At 43.4% G+C, this 20,041-nt stretch overlaps 1 protein-coding gene across 1 annotated transcript; it reads right to left on the reverse strand.

Annotated features, from left to right (window-relative positions):
* Window positions 1-4,796: 4,796 nt before the first annotated feature.
* On the reverse strand, window positions 4,797-14,903 carry LOC128348827 (lysozyme g-like). The gene is made up of 5 exons (XM_053304509.1): window positions 14,833-14,903; window positions 14,141-14,233; window positions 10,659-10,855; window positions 7,236-7,374; window positions 4,797-5,205 (listed from the first exon to the last, which is right to left on the reverse strand). The coding sequence occupies exons 1-5, from the start codon at window positions 14,876-14,878 to the stop codon at window positions 5,066-5,068; spliced, it is 615 nt and encodes a 204-aa protein (XP_053160484.1). The 5' UTR covers window positions 14,879-14,903; the 3' UTR covers window positions 4,797-5,065.
* Window positions 14,904-20,041: the final 5,138 nt, after the last annotated feature.

Here is a 20,041-nt window from a genome sequence, read left to right on the forward strand (position 1 = left end):
CAACAGCGAGGAACGGCCTGATCAACCACTGCTGCTGCTCCTGTGGGGAGGAGCAGGAGCGGGACTCGGGTGAGGGTGGGGAGGTCTCTGGGGATAGGGGGCTGCAGCTTGGCCAATAGGCGGCAGCAATGCTGCAGCCATGACCAAGAAGGGTGAGGGGGATGGAAGCAACATGATGGAGGAGGAGAATCAGGAGTGCAGCTCAGGTGAGGGTGGGGAGATCTCTGAGGTGAGGGGAGCAATCAAGTACTAACGCAGGGATGCTCTAGAGTGTGCAAGAGTTCCAGCATTGAAGCAGAGAGAAATAATGGTGGTGGTCAGGATGCAGAGGTGGAGGGCTGGCAGGCGAAGCCCCTCCAGCCAGAAGAGGTGGGTGGATGATGGGCGAAGCCCCACCAGCCAAGAAGAGGAGGCGGTGGTGGGGAGAAATAATGGCGGCGGCGAGGAGGTGGGCAGACAGTGGGCAAAGCCCTACCAGCCAGGAGGAGGAGGTGGGAGGTGGTGGCGGGATGGCCTGGCCCTGGCCTGTCCAATGGGGAGAGCTGCGGGGGAGAGAGCTGCGGGGGGAGAGCAAACTGCGGGGGGGAGAGCGAGCGAGCTGCAGGGGAGAGCGAGTGAGCGAGCGAGCTGCGGGGGAGAGCGAGCGAGCTGCGGGGGGAGTGAGCAAGCTGCAGGGGGAGAGCAAGAGAGTGAGCAAGCTGCAGGGGGAGAGCGAGCAAGCAAGCTGCGGGAGAGAGTGAGCGAGTGAGCGAGCTGTGGGGGGGAGAGCGAGCGAGCTGTGGGGGGGAGAGCGAGCGAGCTGTGGGGGGAGAGCAAGCGAGCTGTGGGGGGAGAGCGAGCAAGCTGCGGGGGGTGAGCGAGCTGCAGAGGGATGCCACAGGCTCAGTGCACAACTGCACAGATGCTCTGCGCAGGGTCAGCTAGTTTAGTTTAGATTGTACAACAGTCTACATGCATGTTATTTAAATAACTGTAATAACTAAACTCTGCACTCTACTCTGTAACCTGCAAGATGGCATTCATATACTTGGTGGCTAACACCAGCAACCACTTTGGTTGCCACATTCTGGACTGACAGAGTTTTCTATGATATCTTAATGGGCAGCCCCGTGTAAAGCAAATTACAGTGGTAATAATAGCTGATACACAGGTGTGCACAACAGTGGCAACGTCATTTCTCAGTCCCCTCTCCTCATTTCAGCAGCCTAGTTTTCTTCTGTTGCTTATGTTACAGTGCTGTTATTCTGTAGTGTGGTTGCCCACACTCCCCATTTCCCCAAGTGGTGAAAGGTTCTGGGGGTGCAGTGCTACCAGGATTCTGGCTTCCTCTGGAGAGATCTGTTGAGGTTATTATTTAGCAGAGCACTAATAAGAGAAGCTACCCTCCAGTTACAGAGTAGATTGTAGAGTTTGTTGCAGCTACTTAAAGAACACACATGGAGATTGTTGTTCAATTGAAACAGTACGTTGATTTATTAGTGAAGTACATTTGAGATAAGAAAGACCTGTCTATCAGCTGCATCATAAATCGGTAGGGAGAGAGAGAGAGATGTTCCATCTTCTCTCTAGGAAGAAAGGAAGGGGACTGACTTACTACAGGAAGTACCTGAGGAGTCAAGGCGGGGGTCATAGAGTAGAGGCAAGCGGGGACAGGCAAGAGATCATCACTAACTACCCCTACTTCCAATGCCCCTAAGGATCATTACCATAGTGCAAAAGGTCCATGCACTGGATCTCCAACAAGATCACTGGAGGCTGATGGTGTCTTTGTAATTATCTGTTCTATTTACAAATATACAGGTTAAGCATTTCAGGCCTACCCCCAAGTCCCTGTGAGCTATCAGGGAGCACTTCACACACAATTCGAGATTTTCATCATACATTAAAGTGTAGCCTGATTTATATCGGGGTAAAAAAAATAAATCCACTTTTTGTGTCAGTTTTAGGGAGCAACTTTGAACTTGCAGTAAAGCCTAGCAGAAAACCTGCATAAAGCCTGGTGTCTGGGAAAGCTCCAGGTCTCTGAAATGTTTTGTTTTTAAAGAAAATTCCACTTGTGACATCAAGCATAGATGGTCCAAAGGGCTATGGCGCCCCACATGTTGAGAACATTTGAGATACAATACAATAAAGGCTGCTTCCCTTTATTTACCGCAGCCACTGGCAATAAAGTTATTTTTAGTAGGTTTTGCTTCAGATCTGTAGTGATGGGCTTCCAGATGTAATTAACCCAGATTTAGTTCATTCAAATTAGTTTCAACCTTTCCTTATACCAAAATACTCACAAAATGTTCTCTATTGCATATCAAAAGTCTCACAAAGGAACCAATTTCCCTGCTTCTTGTAACTGCAAAGCAGGGGCGTAACGAGGCTGGAGTGGGCCCAGATACAAAATTTTAAAATGGGCCCCTCGCTGATACACACACACTCACTTCACATTTGACTTGCCTTTGGGGGGGCCCCTCGAGGCATGGGGGCCCCCAGGCAGCTGCCTCCCCTTGCCTAATGGTAGTTACGCCCCTGCTGCAAAGGTAACTATAGCTAGAGGCTGGAAGTTCTTGAAGCCCCCACCCATCCAAGCTTGTTTTGACTCCATGTGGAATATCGGTAAGGACAAAAAAAAAATCCACTCAGCCAGACCTTCTGCATTCCAGTGCTTAAGGGCTGGGTTTTTAAAGTACTGAGGGTTGCCTTTTTTATTTATATCGACTCATCAAAATCATCATACACATGTCCTGCAAGGTTAACATCCATCTTTATTCTTTGATGTGTTAGTACATGCAGTAAGTTTCTGATAACTATTTCTCCAGATTCTTTGGGCTATGGGCATTCTCCAGCATGAGATTCTGTTCTCTCTAGTGCCTTCAGTTTGACTGCACATTAATCTGTGTAATTTATGAGCTGTGAAGCTGTTTATATTTTTCTCTTTGTTGCATGCAATCTTGTAGTTTATAACATATAAAATTAAAAATAAAAAGTTATTTAAAGGTCTCCTGAAAACCCACAGAGGGAACCTCCCCTCCATTATTTTTATGGTGACCATCTTGCTTATTGCACTCTTCTATATACAATTTCAGGGGCACAATCCAAAGTTAAGGACCGCTGATGTAGTGGGAAAGTAGTTAACTTTGGATGGATCATGCCCTATGTCACTTGAAATAATTTAAACAGAAGACTAAATCAAAATTATCTGAAAGAGCACATCTCAAAATACACATCCTTTCTCTTTCCCTAGTATGGATCTGTAGCAAAACCTTGACATATATAAATATCAAGTTAATTATTTTGTGTGATCTAAGTAATACCAACTGTCACACATGTAGTCAAATACTTACAGTTAAGAGCTATTTGTCGTTTGCTTTACACCCAAAATGCTTTGATATGTTACTTTTAAAAAAAAAAAATCAGTTTCATGGTACATTGACAAACCTATCCTGTCACATTACAAATAAAACAAAAACCCTCAAACAAAATTATTATGGTTGTTCAGAAATCAACAGTAGCCATGTTTTGCCTTGCCTTATTTTTGTGTATGATTCAGAGACAGTTGTAAAGTGTGTGAAAAATATAATATTGAGTAGGTATTAGCCTTGTACTAGTGCCATTGTCACTAACTCTCAGAACAATAACCAGCTATTGAATGCTATTGAGTCTACCACCTGTGGAATGCTACTCAGCCCATAATTGCTTTTTAGACTGTGTAAGCCACAAAGGCATTGCATGCTTCTTTGCTCGCCAGTATCTTTTCATATTGGACTGCTGCTAAAGACAAGAATTTTGACCATGAGTAACCTCAGTCACTCTGTGGCATATTTTGCTCCAGAGAATGTAGTTGAAGACATAATTTACTGAGTAAGTATGCTGCTCCCATAAGTAGCTAGGCTCCTGATTGAGCTCGTGAAGGAAGAAATGTACTGGGATTGAGAATACCAAGAGAAGTGCCTTGTTTTCTCTGTCAGATCCAAACAAAAGTTGTAAGGTAAGCAAAGCTAGAGTGAAAGGACATTCCTGTGAATTATAGTGGAAACAAGACTAATGAAGATCAAAGATACCTGTCTTCTCAGAACTAGATACTCAGAAGTTCAAAACTTGCCTTTCTAAAAATAAAGGAAGGCAAAAGTGGCTACGATTATTTAACATTTTAATTATTTCCATTTTAATTTATTAAAAGACATCACTGTGTTGAATTTCCTGCATTCAGACTGTCTTTAATTTAGGCCTGCTGATGAAGCCTGCTCAGCAGATGGAGAAGACACAGTGAGGACAAATACTTTAGAGTGATGAGAGTCTGTGGGTTTCCAGGACCTTAAGTGTCACAGTGGGGAAATGCTTGACTAACAAGCAGAAGGTTGCTGGTTTGAATCCCCACTGGTATGTTTCCCAGACTATGGGAAATGTTTCCCAGACTATGGGAAACACCTATATCGGGCAGCAGCGATATAGGAAGATGCTGAAAGGCATCATCATCTCACACTGTGCGGGAGGAGGCAATGGTAAACCCCTCCTGTATTCTACCAATGAAAACCACAGGGCTGTGTGGTCACCTGGAGTCGAAATCGACTTGATGGCACACTTTAACTTTACGAATACTAAGAAAAGTTGGACGCAGTGGGCTGGTTCTCATGATCAAAATGCCTCCAGAAGTCAGGCAGAGGAAAGGAGGAGAAGGAGACGTGTGTGCTCCTGATACTAAATATCTGGGTGGTGAAAATGTTGGGCGGAGGTCTGAGAAGTGATTGTATGCAAAGTGCAATCATATTTGGTTGGCACAGGTGGCCAACCTCTTCCACCCTAGATCAAATCTAACATCACCAATGTTAGCTGCCTGCACTGACCAACTACATTTGACTCTTTGCACATGATAACTTCCCAGTCCTCTGCCCAACATTTTCACTCCCCAGAAAATCAAGTACTGGGAGCGCATGTGCCTTCTCTGCTCCACTTTTGGTGGCACTTGGATTGTGAGAGCCTGCCCAATATATCTTGAGTTTACAGTAATGGCTTCCTCACTACTATTTCAATTCATCTTCAGATTTCTTCTATATTAAAAGCTTTAAAAAGACAATTACTCTAAAAAGAGTGAATTGGAATAATATCTGGCTGTAAAAATCACTTCATCAGCAAAGCGTCGGTATGTACCACAAAAGTCTGTTCCAGGATAGCTGAGAATATCTGTAATGCCTGCTTGGTAGGCACAGATCCCACCTACAATGAAACAGAATAATGAATGGAGACTTGAAGAGAAACACTGTATAGCACTACTTGTGCCCTTCAAACAGAACAGAGCCCATCAGTCATTTATTGTGGCCTATCAAATGCTTGAACCCCCTATACCCTCCCAATTTTGGAAGACATAAGCAGACAGAACAAAACAAGGTTTGTTTGAAGTCACTGGTGGAGAAGGTTAATAGCTTTGGAACAAATGAGATGTGACACTAATCAAGGCATTGGTCTTGGCATGCTTGCTTTTTCTTTCTGTAAAGGGCATGCATTGGGGCTCAATCCAGTTCAGCACTAGGCAAAGAGGCACTTTTTTTTAACGTGGTGATTCTCTTTATTTAGCAGGGGAGAGTAACTGGCCCTATCCACGCTCAGCACAGTACCTCCAGTGACTGTTGCTGGTGTCTATCTTAGGTTTCTTTTTAGATTGTGAGCCCTTTGGGGACAGGGAACCATCTTTATTTATTATTTCTCTATGTAAACTGCTTTGGAAACTTTTTTTGAAAAGCGGTATGTAAATTGTTGTTGTTGTTGGACAGCTTTAACCTTACCCCTTGCAATGGTCCTGATCTCTCTCTCTCTCTCTCTCTCTCTCTCACTCACACACACACACTTTACAGGGGTGAGGGAAACAAGGACACAATTATACCTAGTTTGGTCTTATGTCATCAGAAAAGTGGCACAGAGGAAGGGTTTGTTTTTCTACTCTACCCCTGTCTTGTTTTCCCAATCAGAACCATCCATTATTATCCCCACTAGGGGAAAAATAAAGGTATTTATATTGTACTGTTCCCCCCACCACCACCACCAGGACCAGTGGTAGTGTGTGACTGACTGAGGAAATGGTGCAGGGAGAAGGGTTAATCTCCTTCATTACTGCCATGTTCTGATCAATTTAGCTACTTCACACAGCTGCTGTGAAAAAAGAAATAAATATTGGGAGAGCCAGTTATGGATCTATTTGGTCTTTGCTACTGGCAAGACTCCATGCTAGATAAAACAACTCTATGAGGCTGTTCACATGCTGCTGCTGACATCCCCTCATTGCAAAACGCTCCCGTGCACAAGCTGGGATTTGTGAGCATGGAAAAGTAACTTCAAAATTGATGCTAAGGCTACACTTACACAGGGTATAAAATACTGAATAAAATGTATGTCCATTGCCTGTAGTCTATGTGCAAAATCTTTTGCATATTATAGGCACATTTGTTTTTACAAGAGAGACTCTGCAGCATCCGGAAAAATAAATTAAAAACATCACAAAGCAAGTTTCAAGCCCACATAGTATGCAGGAAAAGGTGAAAATGTAGGAGTCTAATCTACAAAAGCTGCAGAAATATAAATGGATCCCAAGTTTCCAGTGACTGCTTAATGAAGCATCTACACACTGTTCTTTGCCACTCTCCATGGGTTTTAATCCCTCTGTTGCTCTTATTTATAATCCACTTTTTCACTCAAATGAGTTCTCAAAGCGGAGAACAATATTAAAAACAAATTCAAAAGCACATTAAGCCATCTGAGGAAAATACACAATAAATCAGCTCTATTGTCTCAACAGCAGGAAGAATAATGCAAATCAAACTTCTAGATTCCTTTGTATAGGATCAACCTTCCTCTGCTTCCCTATTTCATTGTTATCTACGATACCTTACCCTAGCTCTGAAATGGACTAGCCAGGACTAGCCAGCACAATTGTTCTTGTTCCTCTTCTTCCTAAAGCAGCAATCCCTGTTTCAAATTCTGAAAGACTCTCATATATCATTTCAGTCTATCTAACCCAAATGGGCAGTTTATTATTTGTATCACCAGGGAACAGTATTTAGAAAGGTAAGTTCATTACAAACTGGATAACTTCACTCCATTCATGGCTCTGATGCACCTGTTACTGACACCTGTTTCAGCTCAGCAGCACTTTTTGACTGTAAGGGGCTATATCAGAGCCTTGGAACCCAATGAAGCTTCAGTCTTAAAAGTATAGTTTTAACTTCTGGGCAATTTATATCACATCATTGTACCTCTCCAATATTGCTGCCAAGTCCAGTGAGGGAATCTTTTCCGTAATGCTCGTATTTGTGTAATTAGGATAGTTGTAGCTTGACTGATATGTTCTTCGCTGTTCCAAGCTCCAATAATTGGATAGTAGTGGCTGTGAATCTGGAAGATAGAGATACATATTTGAAATCTTGCCTTAGAAAGAAATCACTTTGCATCCCTGAAGCTGGCCCTATTGGGACTGATAACCTCATTCATCCAAATAACCTGATGAACAGCCTGAGTGGTGGCTTAAGACCTCTGTGCCCCTGAGGCAATGTGCCAAAGGCCGCCCTCTCCTTGTGAGTACCCTCTTTCCCCATCTTGTAAAGCTGGGATACTATAGGAAGGCATTTTGCTGCACTGCTGGCGCTCCAACAATCTGTTTCCGGAGATGATCACCTCGCCTCGCTGCATGGAAGGGCTGCCCCTCAACAGCCCTAATATATGGCTAATCCAATATTTGGATATACAAGAAGAGCTTATTTACAATGTTACACAGAGAACATAAAATGGATTCAGATAATTAGCAGGGAAGAAATCTGGTAATGATTTCCCCCCTCCCCTCTCTTTCCCAGAACTGAAAGAGCTGAGCAATGGAGCCTGATGTAGAGGTTGCTAAAGGATGAGGCTGTTCTCATGAGCAGCCAGGTCCACGCCTGGACTTGACAGTCCATGAAAAGCACTGGGATCCACATGGATCCCAGCCTTGATCAAGGTGGCAGCCTTGATACTGCCACCCAGAACAAAGCTTATTCTGCACACAGATGGAAAAAAGTTAGAACACTGGTGCTGTCCCCTGGGGGAATCCCCCAGTGCACTGCGCTTGGCATGTGGTGCACTGTGGGATGCCGGAGGCCGGGATGACAAGTCCCGGCCTCAGAGCAATCTGCATTGCTCTGTGCTGCATGGAACAGCACTGATGGTGTGGGAGCGCACTCCACACTCACACCAGTCTAGGGATACTCATCTGGGGAGAAGGCAAGGTTTGCAAAGCCCCCACCTCCTGCACCTGTTCGATTGGTCGTTAGAATAACCTTGATATATCTTACTACTTCATGACTTGCTTAAAACACAAACCATTAACCTAATTCAGCATTTAAAAGAAAGGAATTAACAAAATCTTTCTATAGGGTTATATGATTTGAGGCTTTGCAGCTGAGAAAGGAAACACAATTAATTCATGGAGGCTTAGAAAACAATGAGCGGGTTAACATACACAGGAAAAGCCAAATCTCCAGTTTCCTGAGTTCATCAGCAAGCCTGGCTTCCAGTGTGTGGGAGCAGAGGTGCACCTAGGTAAATTTTGGAGCCTGAACCTAAAGGCCTTTGGGGGCCCCTCCCACACCTGCTGCAAGTTAAGCATCATTTTTTAACATGTAGGTTCCTGAGGGCACAAACCACACCTCCCAGGACAGACTAAAGAGGATTTGGAGCTCCCAAGGGGGTGTGGAGGCCCTGGACTTCATCCTCGAGCGCCTCTGAGTGGGAGGCAGGAAGCCAATGTTGGTTGCATCATCCAAACCCACCAATGTTGGCTCTTACAGTTCCAGAAATGACATCTGTAGCCAACAGCTGAAGTCAGTTCCAGATGCTGGTTCCAGAATTGTTCACAGGGCTGATGGAGCCAACGCTGGTGGGTTTGAATGACATGATCAGTGTTGGCTCCCCCACCCCCACTGCCCCACCAGAAGTCAGACTTACCACCAAACTCCAGGAATTGGGATTTTGGCTGTTTATATGTTGTGTGCTACACCTGACATCTATTATACCCATTAGATGTCAGGTGAAGCGTGATCCATGTTGACTCTGTGGCAAACCCTACTGAGATCAATGGGATTTACTAGAAAGTGTGCACTTAGGTCTGCAGACTTAAAAAAAAAATTATACAGAGTTTTTGTTCAGTTCTATACAGGGATTTTTTGGAAGGAAGTGACACACAGTTTTTTATTTTTTCTTGCATAAGGGCAATTTTAAATTTGCATATATTTTGGTCAATCAGTAAATGCAGATATACAATAAGAATCCTAAAGGTGGAGCAACTACCGATGCACAGAACTGATCTTCTGCTTAAATTCTTTGCTGGATCTTGTGAAACTAAATTATTATGTCACAAGATTCACTTTTTATTGCTATGCTTATTTCTACTTGTTGTCAGGGCTTAATTTGATCGAGGGCTTGGCCACAGAAATAATTTCCAATACGAGTTCTCTTCCACAGAACATGTGAAGCAATAATAAATGATGAGAATGCCACTGAGCATATGCAGAGTACAATTCCCTCACCACTGAGTTAACACAGCCACATCTGTGCCTCTGAATTAACACCAGGTAGGGCTTAAGTGGCACAGTGAGAAAATGCTTGACTAACAAGCAGAAGGTGGTTGGTTTGCATCCCCTCTGGTATGTTTCCCAGACTATGGGAAACACCTATATCAGGCAGCAGCGATATAGGAAGATGCTGAAAGGCATCATCATCTCACACTGCGGGGGAGGAAGCAATGGTAAATCCCTCCTGTATTCTACCAAAGAAAACCACAGGGCTCTGTGGGCACCACACTTTACTTTACTTTACTTTACTTTACTTTACTTTACTTAGGTCTGGGCAAGAATACTGTATGAAATCTTGGAAAGCCAGCCAGTATAGACAATACTGAGCTAGATGGACCAAAAGTTCAGTTCAGTCTTTAGATGAAAAGGCAGTGGGACTGGAAGTGATCCTTATCTTTAAAAATAAGCCAAATCAGCATATCGCAATCTGCACTGGGAATGTGGTACAAGCTGGGGGCGGGGGGATAGAATTTCTCCCCTGTCCCAGTTTTGCCTCTCAAATTGCTCCCAAGAGACAATTTGCTCCCAAGACAAAATGAGGGAGGGACTTGCATTGGGGGGGGGTGAACAGAGCTATGGGGGGGAGTATTTATTTATTTATTTACATTTATATCCCGCTCTTCCTCCAAGGAGCCCAGAGCGGTGTACTACATACTTGAGTTTCTCCTCACAACATCCCTGTGAAGTAGGTTAGGCTGAGACTGGCCCAGAGTCACCCAGCTAGTATCATGGCTGAATGGGGATTTGAACTTAGGTCTCCCTGGTCCTAGTCCAGCACTCTAACCACTATACCACGCTGGCTCCATCCTCACTAAACTAAACCATCCTCACCATGCACCCAGACCATATCAGAGCCCTGTTTGAATTATTGTTAAAGATAAAAGGTTCTGTCTATGTCCACACTATGTGTGTCTTCTAAAGATGCTTTTAAAAAGCCAGTGTTGTTTGGCCCTAAGAGAGCTTCTTATGTTCAGCTATGTGAAACTGAGCCATGAAGACTGAGTAGCAGCACATGTATACAGCTGAAGGCCATATTAAAATATGATTATAAATATGTTTCTATTCATCCCTTTATACCTGCATCAGGCCGTATCTACTTCGTCCAGAGTTCCAGCCATTGACAAGGAGATGCCCAACCCGACTTTCACGGCATATCATTGCTGCAATCAGGGCAGGTTCCACACACAGATTTCTAGCAACATTCCTGATCTGGACTTCATATCTTCTTACACGGACTATATCTATTTGAGCAACTCTTTCTATAGCAGTACCTCCTGTAAAGATAACAATGTGGTTGTTGTTGGGAAAGAATTATAATTAATAATTACTAGTATTGAACTCATATTAGAGAGTGTACGAGCACAGAAAATATATGAAACCTAGCTGGCCCTGCATCCTAGTTCTCCGTCTCTCACCCCGCCCTGGACAATTCGGCTCCCTGCCCTGCCTCCCCCTCCCCCCTCCTTAAGCCACCCCCTTCCATCCAGGTTGGCAGTGGAGGTGGCAAAACCTCCCCCACTCTCCCCACAACTCTCTCTCTCTCCCCCCCTCATCTGTCTCCCTCTCCCCCCACAATTCTCTCTCTTGCCCCCCCACAACTCTCTCCCCCCACAACTCTCTCCCCCCACAACTCTCTCTATCCCCCCACAACTCTTTCTCTCTTGCTCTCCCCCATCCTTCAGCCTCCGCCTCCCCTCCCCTTCCTAGGGAGAGCAGCATTGCAGTGGCCTAGGTCAGCTCCTACTGCTGGCCTCCATCGCATCGTCCTGCCGAGTTTCCTCACGAGCAGAATGGCCAATTTGGGCAAGAGAGCTCACTGAGGGCCGGCCTCCATCATGTCACCCTACTGAGTCTCCTCATGAGAAGAACAGCTCTCCCTTCCAGCCTACACGGAGAGGCCCTTGATGCGCTCTTCCACCCCAGCCATCCTCCTCGTGAAGAGACTTGGCAGGGTTACAGAGGCCACTGCTCAATGTCTCTTCTTTCTTCCTTGTTGCTTCAGCACAGTCTCCTCCTCAGCCCTCCCTCCTCCTCCTCAGCAGCAGCTGTCCCTCCGTCCACTGCTCAGCCCTACTCCATGCCTTCTCTCTCCCCTGGACAACTCTTGTGAGATGTGCCACGTACCACAAGATGTGCAACATACGTCCTAAGGCTTTTAAATATATAGATACTATGGAATTTAAATGTGTTTTTCATCTAAAGCCTTGTTATCCCTAGAGGTCGTTCACACAGTCAAAAACTGTGTTCTTCCTGTGTTTGGGAACTGTGGTTGCTCTCAATTTTTGGTTGTATGGAAGCAAGGTAGGAGGAAAACCTGAGTAGAAGTGATTGTGTGGAAGCAATGTAAGAGGAAAAGCTACTCAGGTTATCCTCCCACCTTGCTTCCACACAACCGAAAATTGGGAACGCACACAGCTACCAAACCTGGGTAGAACACAGTTCTGATTGTGTGAATGACCTCTGAGTATGCTTGCTTTTTCTGGTATAAATAGCACACTAGATCAGGATTATGGCAAGTAGGTGTAAGTGTGTGTGTGTGTGTGTGTATGCATGAGCAAGCAGGAACAAATGTCCCTGACCCCCCAGGGGCCCCCAGCAGGTTTTGGCTGTCAGGCAGCAGGCCTCTCTGGAATGGGCATGTGACTACCATAGTCAAACTGCGCAGGCATGCAGTTTGGCTGGAGTGGTGCATAGGCTGGCTGGAGAGACCACCTGCCATCCGACAGCCACAGCACCCATCGCCGCCACCACAGGGGCCAAGATAAGAAGCAATGGCAGGGCAGGGGCAGTGACAGCAGCGGTGTCGGGGGTAGCCAACACTAGGTAGGAGTGGCAGTGGAGAGATGTTGTTTGCCCCATTCCTTGCATCTGACATCAGATGCAGGGGGTGTGGCCTGGGCTGCTGGGAGGGGGTGGCCCCCCTGCTGAGATTTTGTCCCCTGGCCCCCAGAGGTCTTGTTACGCCTCTGTGTGTATGCTCACACATATACCTGTGATTTAACAGGGAAAAAATTAATTGAAACCGTCAGCTGTTTTACTGTGTAAATGGCATGTACAGGGACACAAACCAGATTGGGACTACAGGATTCAATTAACACCCCACTATCTCCTTCCACGGTCCCAATCTGGATTTTGGTCCTCCACATGCTGTATATGCCAGAAAAAGCGAATGCACTAGGGTGAACTACTAATGCCACATATATTGCTGCTATTGCTGCTACAAATATTTATATACCGCTTTTCAACAAAAGTTCCCAAAGCAGTTTACATACAGAAATAAAAATAAATAAAAAGAGGTGGCCCTAACTCATGAGGAATATTTCTTGTGTTGATTTTTTGCCTGTTGACAGAACTATGGAACGCACCAAACTCTGCCAGGAAATAAAAAGTAGCAGTCTGAATTGTGGCATCTGACACAGGGCATTCATCCTGTTCAAACGGGGTGCTGACATGAGTTCTAAGGCCATCTATAGTGGGCCTAGCTCCGACTCACCAGCAAATTGGTCCTGCTGGGTTAGAGCAGGATAAGTAAGAATAATAATAATAAATTATTAAATTGAATTATTATTATTATAAGTAAGAGCCCTTCTTCTGCTCCCATTTGATTGCTTGGAGAGAAAACAACCCTTAACTGTAGGATGTATCTAAATTATGCAGTTACGTAAGATTAATCTAAGATGGATCTGTAGGATGAGGAGGAGGGAAATTATCATTCAGCTTGGCTGTGTAGATGGAGGTTTGTCACAGATTACAGAAAATCATCATGGAACAGCAAAACAACGTGTCACAAATGCTTCAAGAAAAGAAGCCATATAATCTTTGATATGAGAATGGTTGAAGTGTCTCCTTATTTTCATATGCGAAATACTGGAGAGCATGGGTTTGGCTCATCTGCTTTGGTAATCTGGAATAATGTGTTTTATATGCTCTTTATTATCTGCTGCTTTCCCTTTATGGCATACTTGTAATCAGAACTCCATGCCATGCCACACTGCCCAGGTTGCTTGACCACGCCCCCTAAGCATTCACAGTCATGTCCTTATTTTCACCGGTGAAATGTGGGAGAGTGTGGTTTTATAGGGCCTGGGTAACTGTGTAATTAAGGGGAGTCTGGTGTTTATTTTAAGCAAGAATTAATTGAATTTTAATTTCAGTGCCAGAATCTGCTTCTCAAGGGACAGGTGAGTTTCGCTTGGGTCAGATGTTGTGGCTTCTTAATGATAACTCCTAGGTGCCTAGTTCAGAAACTGGTACTTAGCAATAGCAATAGCACTTACATTTATATACCGCTCTATAGCTGGAAGCTCTCTAAGCGGTTTACAATGATTTAGCATATTGCCCCCCAACATTCTGGGTACTCATTTTACCGACTTCGGAAGGATGGAAGGCTGAGTCAACCCTGAGCCCCTGGTCAGGATCGAACTTGTAACGTTCTGGTTACAGGGCGGCAGTTTTACCACTGCGCCACCAGGTTATCCTGCCCACATTAATGCTAGATATCTAGCATTAATATCTATGAATATTCTTATTACAGCAAAACAAACACTTTTCATGCTTACCACAGTTGCTTGTGTCTGCCACATTTCCACAAGTAATCACAGGGGTATCAATACTCCTCAAGTCACCATAGCATCCATAATTCGCATTGGGTTCTAAAATACAAGGCAGTTGTTTTACAATATGACCTCATTCAGAATGACCCACACTATTGTGCCCTTAAAATGTTGTTTTAAGGTTACAGTAACCTTTAAAATGTTGAATAAAATGCTATCAGAAATGACACATCTGTATAGATATGTTTCTCTTTTAGATTTATATTGACATATATCTTATTATGATAACTTTTGTGACTTTCAAACTTCTAATTGCCAACTGAACTTACTCTTTCTTCTCAGTAATAGAGAAGGCAGGTGCCTATTCCAGAGAAATCCACCAGGCATTAGTTGATTAAATTATCTCCCTGTTCACAGATCTCAAAACACGAATCTTCTTTTAAGGCTAAACAATATGCTTTGAGATATAGGGTATATCAGCATTATAGACTTGTAGTTTAAACTGTCACATCTCCTCCATGATAACTCTGGAAACTATAGTCTGGGGCTGTGGGAAGCTAGAGATCTATTCTAAGCACCTCACCAAACTACTATTCCCAGAATTCTTTGATGAGATGTTGACAGTTAACATGGCAAAGCCAATATAAATCTAAAGCATAGCTGTAGATATGGCTAAAAAAGCAGTTTCAGCTACTTACCAACAGAGGCAGAAAGGCCCAGCACCAGAAGCACAATCAGCATCATGTGGTTAATGAAGTGAAATTAAGTGAAGCACTCAGAGGTCTGAAAAGAATGCAAACATGAATAATAATAAAATAAACAGATGAATGTACTTAGTGTTATACTGCAAATGTAACAATCTCATACAATTGCTGTATTTCACAAAAATATATACAAGAAAATCAATCTGTGGAAAATCATATAAACCACAGAAACACAAACAGATGTTAACCATATCATATATAACACTATCCATGTTTGTAGACAATCTGATTCTCAAAACAATTTTGCCATTAGCAGCCTAATTTAACTGATTGGGGCTGCAGCAGTTTAATTCACTGCGGAACGGAGAGTGAAAATACTAGCCGCTATCAATGCGGCATAGTGGATCGTGTATTCTGCTTGGTGATCAGTAACCCAAGTTCAAATCACCACCAAGCCATTAAACTTGCGGTGTAGCCTTAAACTAATATTAATGTTATCAGCTTAATTTACACAACACAAAAATCGGCACACTGTAATTTCTGCTAAAAACAATGCATGAGAAGTAATGGTTCATTGCAAAGACAACTGTGGATCTTGTACAGCCCATATTGTGCATAATAGAATAATATCTACAATGGAACTAGTCCAAGGGAGATTCTTGATTCTTGGATTAATTTCTCCATCTGTTTTAGAATCTTCTCTCCAAACAACTTCAGATGTGCATTTACCATGAGGTTGCTATTCACTTTAGCAAAGTTATTGAAAAGTTGCATTCAGACCATGCATTTGGATGCATGGACCTTCCCACCAGGCAGGCCACCACACATAGCAAAAGACCGTGGATTAACAGCAAGAAAAGTGCACATCTGAAGATGTTCTCAGTCTAAAATCTCCTTCCAAACACTATCAAAACGTATACTGACAACATATTCATGATGTAGATAGCAGACAGAATTCCTCAGTGCAAAACAGATGTTTCGCTATTCTTAACTAGAAACAGTAACAGCCACTAGCTTCCACCCCTTAAACGTTTATCATGTAGCCACCTGGAATAGTCTTCTCTTCTGTGAACAAATACAACTGTTTGGACTCACCTCTCTTCCTTTTGCCTCATCCTACAAGAGAGATACTTCAGAAGGTTTTTATATTGTATACAAGCCACACGCTTGGCTTTGGAGAATGTTTAAGCTCCTTCCAGTGTGATGACATTTATTGAGGGGGGTTAAATATTATAATGATAGTAGCAGCAATGTAATAATGCCTGTATAAGATAATAATGCCTGTACATTACATTGACACATCTGAGGCACTAGCTAATCATTAGTTCATGAACCATTACAACAAATTCTGAGTTAATCCCTATTACTCTTGTTTATTTATTTGCTGTGTACAGTAGTAGGTCACGTGTATACATAGGCAGGCTTGAGGATACTTCACATGACAACATAGTGCTTTGTGACAGAGATGGCAGTAGGAGCTAGAAAAATCCTATATATTATTTTTGTTATATAACAACATTTGTTTTTGTTGTGTAATGTTTGTTTCTCGGGTCCTACAAAAGTCCCATTAGACAATATAGCCAATATATAACAAGTCCTTACAAATGTAAGTAGGGGCAGCTCACCTATGAGGCAATTGAGGTAATGGCAACTGAGGTAATGCAGCGAGTGACCATGGGTTGGCTGGTGCGGGCCCTTGTCCTGCAGTGAGGGTCACCCCACCTGCCTACTGCTGGTTCCGGCCACCCCCTCATCTACTCTCTGCTGCTATCTGTCTCTTGTGCTTCACAGGCCCACCACCTGGGGCTGGAGTCTTTTCACACTCCCACTCCATCCTCTTCCTGGTGCACACTCTACTGGCTTCGCCCCTGGCCCTTTCCCCCTTTCCCTCATCACTGGCATCCCTACTAAGTGAGCAAAGAGGCGCCATCATAGTCCAACTCCAGCACAGCATACCTTTAGTGCCTGTTGCTGGTGGCCACCGTATTTATTTTAATATTTTTAATGATTGTGAGCCCCTTTGGGTCAGAGAACCACGTACGTCTATCTATCTATCTATCTATCTATCTATCTATCTATCTATCTATCTATCTATCTATCTGTCTGTCTGTCTGTCTGTCTGTCTGTCTAAACTACTTTGAGAACATTGGTTGAAAAGCAGTATAGGGATATTTGTCACTGACGTCCCTTGCACATCTGGGAGGAGATGTATGCCACATCCAGCTTTGCCTTGCCTGTCCCGCTCCTAGCACCACTGCTGCCTCAGGTTGATTGCTCATTGTCCCCCTTGCTCTCTTCTTGCGAGAGGAGGAACCTCCAAGGAAAGGAGGGGACTCTTCTCTTTGGGTGATGCTGAGCAAGCGAGCTGGAGCGGTACTCTGTATATGCATAGGCATTGGGGTGGGGCCCAAACCAAAATGCTCTGAGGCAAAGCTCTAGGAGGTTCCGAATGAGATGCTGTGCAGGTGCAGAACCCATAAGTGTGAATGCACAGAGACCATGAAGAGGAACAGCTTGATCCAATATGATTTGTGATGCCACAACAGCAGCAGCATTCTAGGGAAGTCGAGTTGGGCAGCTCTCCCTGCACTGTTGTTAGTTTAGCTGGCTGACTTATATTACTACAGGGAAAATGAGACCCTACATTTTAAATGGAAATTGTTTACTAATTAGGAACATAGGTACATAGGAACCTGCCATATACTGAGTCAGACCATTGGTCTATCTAGCCCATTATTGTCTTCACAGACTGGCAGCGGCTTCTCTAAGGTTGCAGGCAGGAATCTCTCTCAGCTTTCTCTTGGAGAAGCCAGGGAGGGAACTGGGAACCTTCTGCTCTTCGCAGAGCAGCAGCTCCATGCCCTGAGGGGAAGATCTTACAGTGATCACATTTCTAGTTTCCCTTTCATATGCAACCAGGGAGGACCCTGCTTAGCTAAGGGGACAAGTCATGCTTGCTACCACAAGACCAGCTCTCCAATTCTCTCTCTCTCTCCTCTCCTTCCTTCCCTCCTTCCTTCCTTCCCTCCCTCTCTCTCTCTCTGTGTACTAATTGGTTTATTTAATATGCAAAGATATGCTCTTATTTAATTTTATTGTGACATATTGTGTGCAATCATATCTGAATAATTCTTTGCAGAAAAACATTTCTTCTCAACTGAATGTGCTACTTCTGCAAAGATATTATTCTTCACCACTTTTCCCCATTAGTAGCTGGTATGTCAGTAAGTATAATCAAATGATGTTAACTCAGATGCATGCATACAAAAATACACACATACATACATATAATTGACTGTAATAAAATACAATATAATATTATGGACATCGAGTATAGTATCATCAAAGGCATACTTCTTACATTACTGAAAACAAATGTTAAAATATAGGTAACAGAAAAGGGCTTTATAGACATACAAAACATGAGCCAATAAGGGCTGTGCATTGGGTTTGTATTTAAGCATATTGCAGAATATGTAATTATGAGTTGAGCTGTGGATGTTCTTTTGGTAAATCCATCCCATCTGGTGAAACTCTGGCTTTTATGCACAATCACTTTCCCATTTATAAAAGTCACTTTCATTTGCCTCATCCCTGGATTTGTTTCTGCCATTAAGAAATAAATCCATCCAAAGCAGGGGAGAGATAAAGATGTGAAAGAGAAATCCTGCATAATAATTAGGGTCACCTGCTTAAAAACATAAGAAGGGCCCTGCAAAATCAGGCTCATATCCTATCTCGTCCAGCATCCTGTTTCTCACAGTGACCCATTAGATGCCTCTGAGAACTTGGAAGCCCCCCACAACACAAGCAGGAGATAAAAGCATGTCCTCTCTCCTGTTGTTGCTCCCTTTCAACTGGTATTCAGAGGCATCCTTCTGTGCACTGAATTGGCATTTTCAAAGAGCTGTCTACCACAACCCCAAGATCTCTCCTGATGAGTCACCAACAGATATCATCAGTATCTATGTGAAGTTGGAGATCTTTGCCTCTGAATTCAATTGTACTAATATATGCAGTGGTATTGCTCAGGATACATGGATGCACATCTACATCTGATCTACATGGATAAGAAGTTGCAATTTACTCAATCTTTTGCAGATATGCTAAAGATTGCATAGCATTGGGGCGTATCTAGAGTAGGGCAGGAAGGGCACATGCCCAGAGTGCCACTCGAAGGGGGCACCATTTTAAAAAAATTTTTAAAAATTAAAAATGGCTGCAGAAAACAAAATGGCCACTGCACATGCTCAAATGGCCTCTGTGATGCCCTAGGCCATGCCAGGCCTTGTAGAGGCCATTTGAGCATGCGTGGTGGCCATTTTGTTTTCAGCGGCCACTTTTTTAAAAAATATTTTTTAAAATGGCCACCACACATGCTCAAATGGTCTCTACGAGGCCCTAGAGGCCAGTGGGGGGAGGGGTAACCTTTTCAGACCCCCTCAAGGCCTTTAGGAAGCCCCCCAAAGGGGCTACAGGTAACAAAAATTTAATTTTAAAAAATATAATATGTCACTGTACACATATTCAGATTGGCACTATGTACAGAGAACCAGGGCTTGTGAATACTGAGCTGAAGCTTATAAGCTAGGATTATATTCATTTGCTCTTACTTTGCTTCTTGTGATAAGTGAGTTAAATGTGATGTCTTAATAATATGGCTATTAATGATGAGTTTGTCTTTGAATCAGTGTGAAATCCTTAGTATTAAGGCCCACTGGGAGTGTCTTGATCTTTCTCTCATTTTAACTGTCTTTCTGAAATACTAGACTATATTCCAAGCAGTGACACAGTTTACTCTGCATATGCTTTAATTATTTTCAGAGTATCGGGGAAAAGTCAAATTCTCTATTTATTTTTAAAGCTTATGTAATAGTGATGCTACAATGCATAGTAGAGAATTAGACATGCACTTCTGTTTAGTTTTCCAAGTACACCTCCACATAGTATTTGGGTATTTCATGAGCCCCAACATACTGAAATGTGTAGTTTTCCAGCATTTTTTGGTCTGGCTACGTGCACTGCTAAATAGTTTTTGAAATATTAAAAGATTAACGAGCTTGACTTGTATTTTTCAGCTGATATTATGGTAAAGTTATCTGAAAGATGGGTGTCAGATGTTTGGACAGGGGGCATAATTTCAGTGCTTGCCGTAGGCGCTATTTTCCCTAGATACGCCTCAGCATAGCTTAGGTTGGTTGTG

Source organism: Hemicordylus capensis, chromosome 3 (genome assembly GCF_027244095.1).
Source record: "Hemicordylus capensis ecotype Gifberg chromosome 3, rHemCap1.1.pri, whole genome shotgun sequence".
NCBI classification, from domain to species: Eukaryota; Metazoa; Chordata; class Lepidosauria; order Squamata; family Cordylidae; genus Hemicordylus; species Hemicordylus capensis.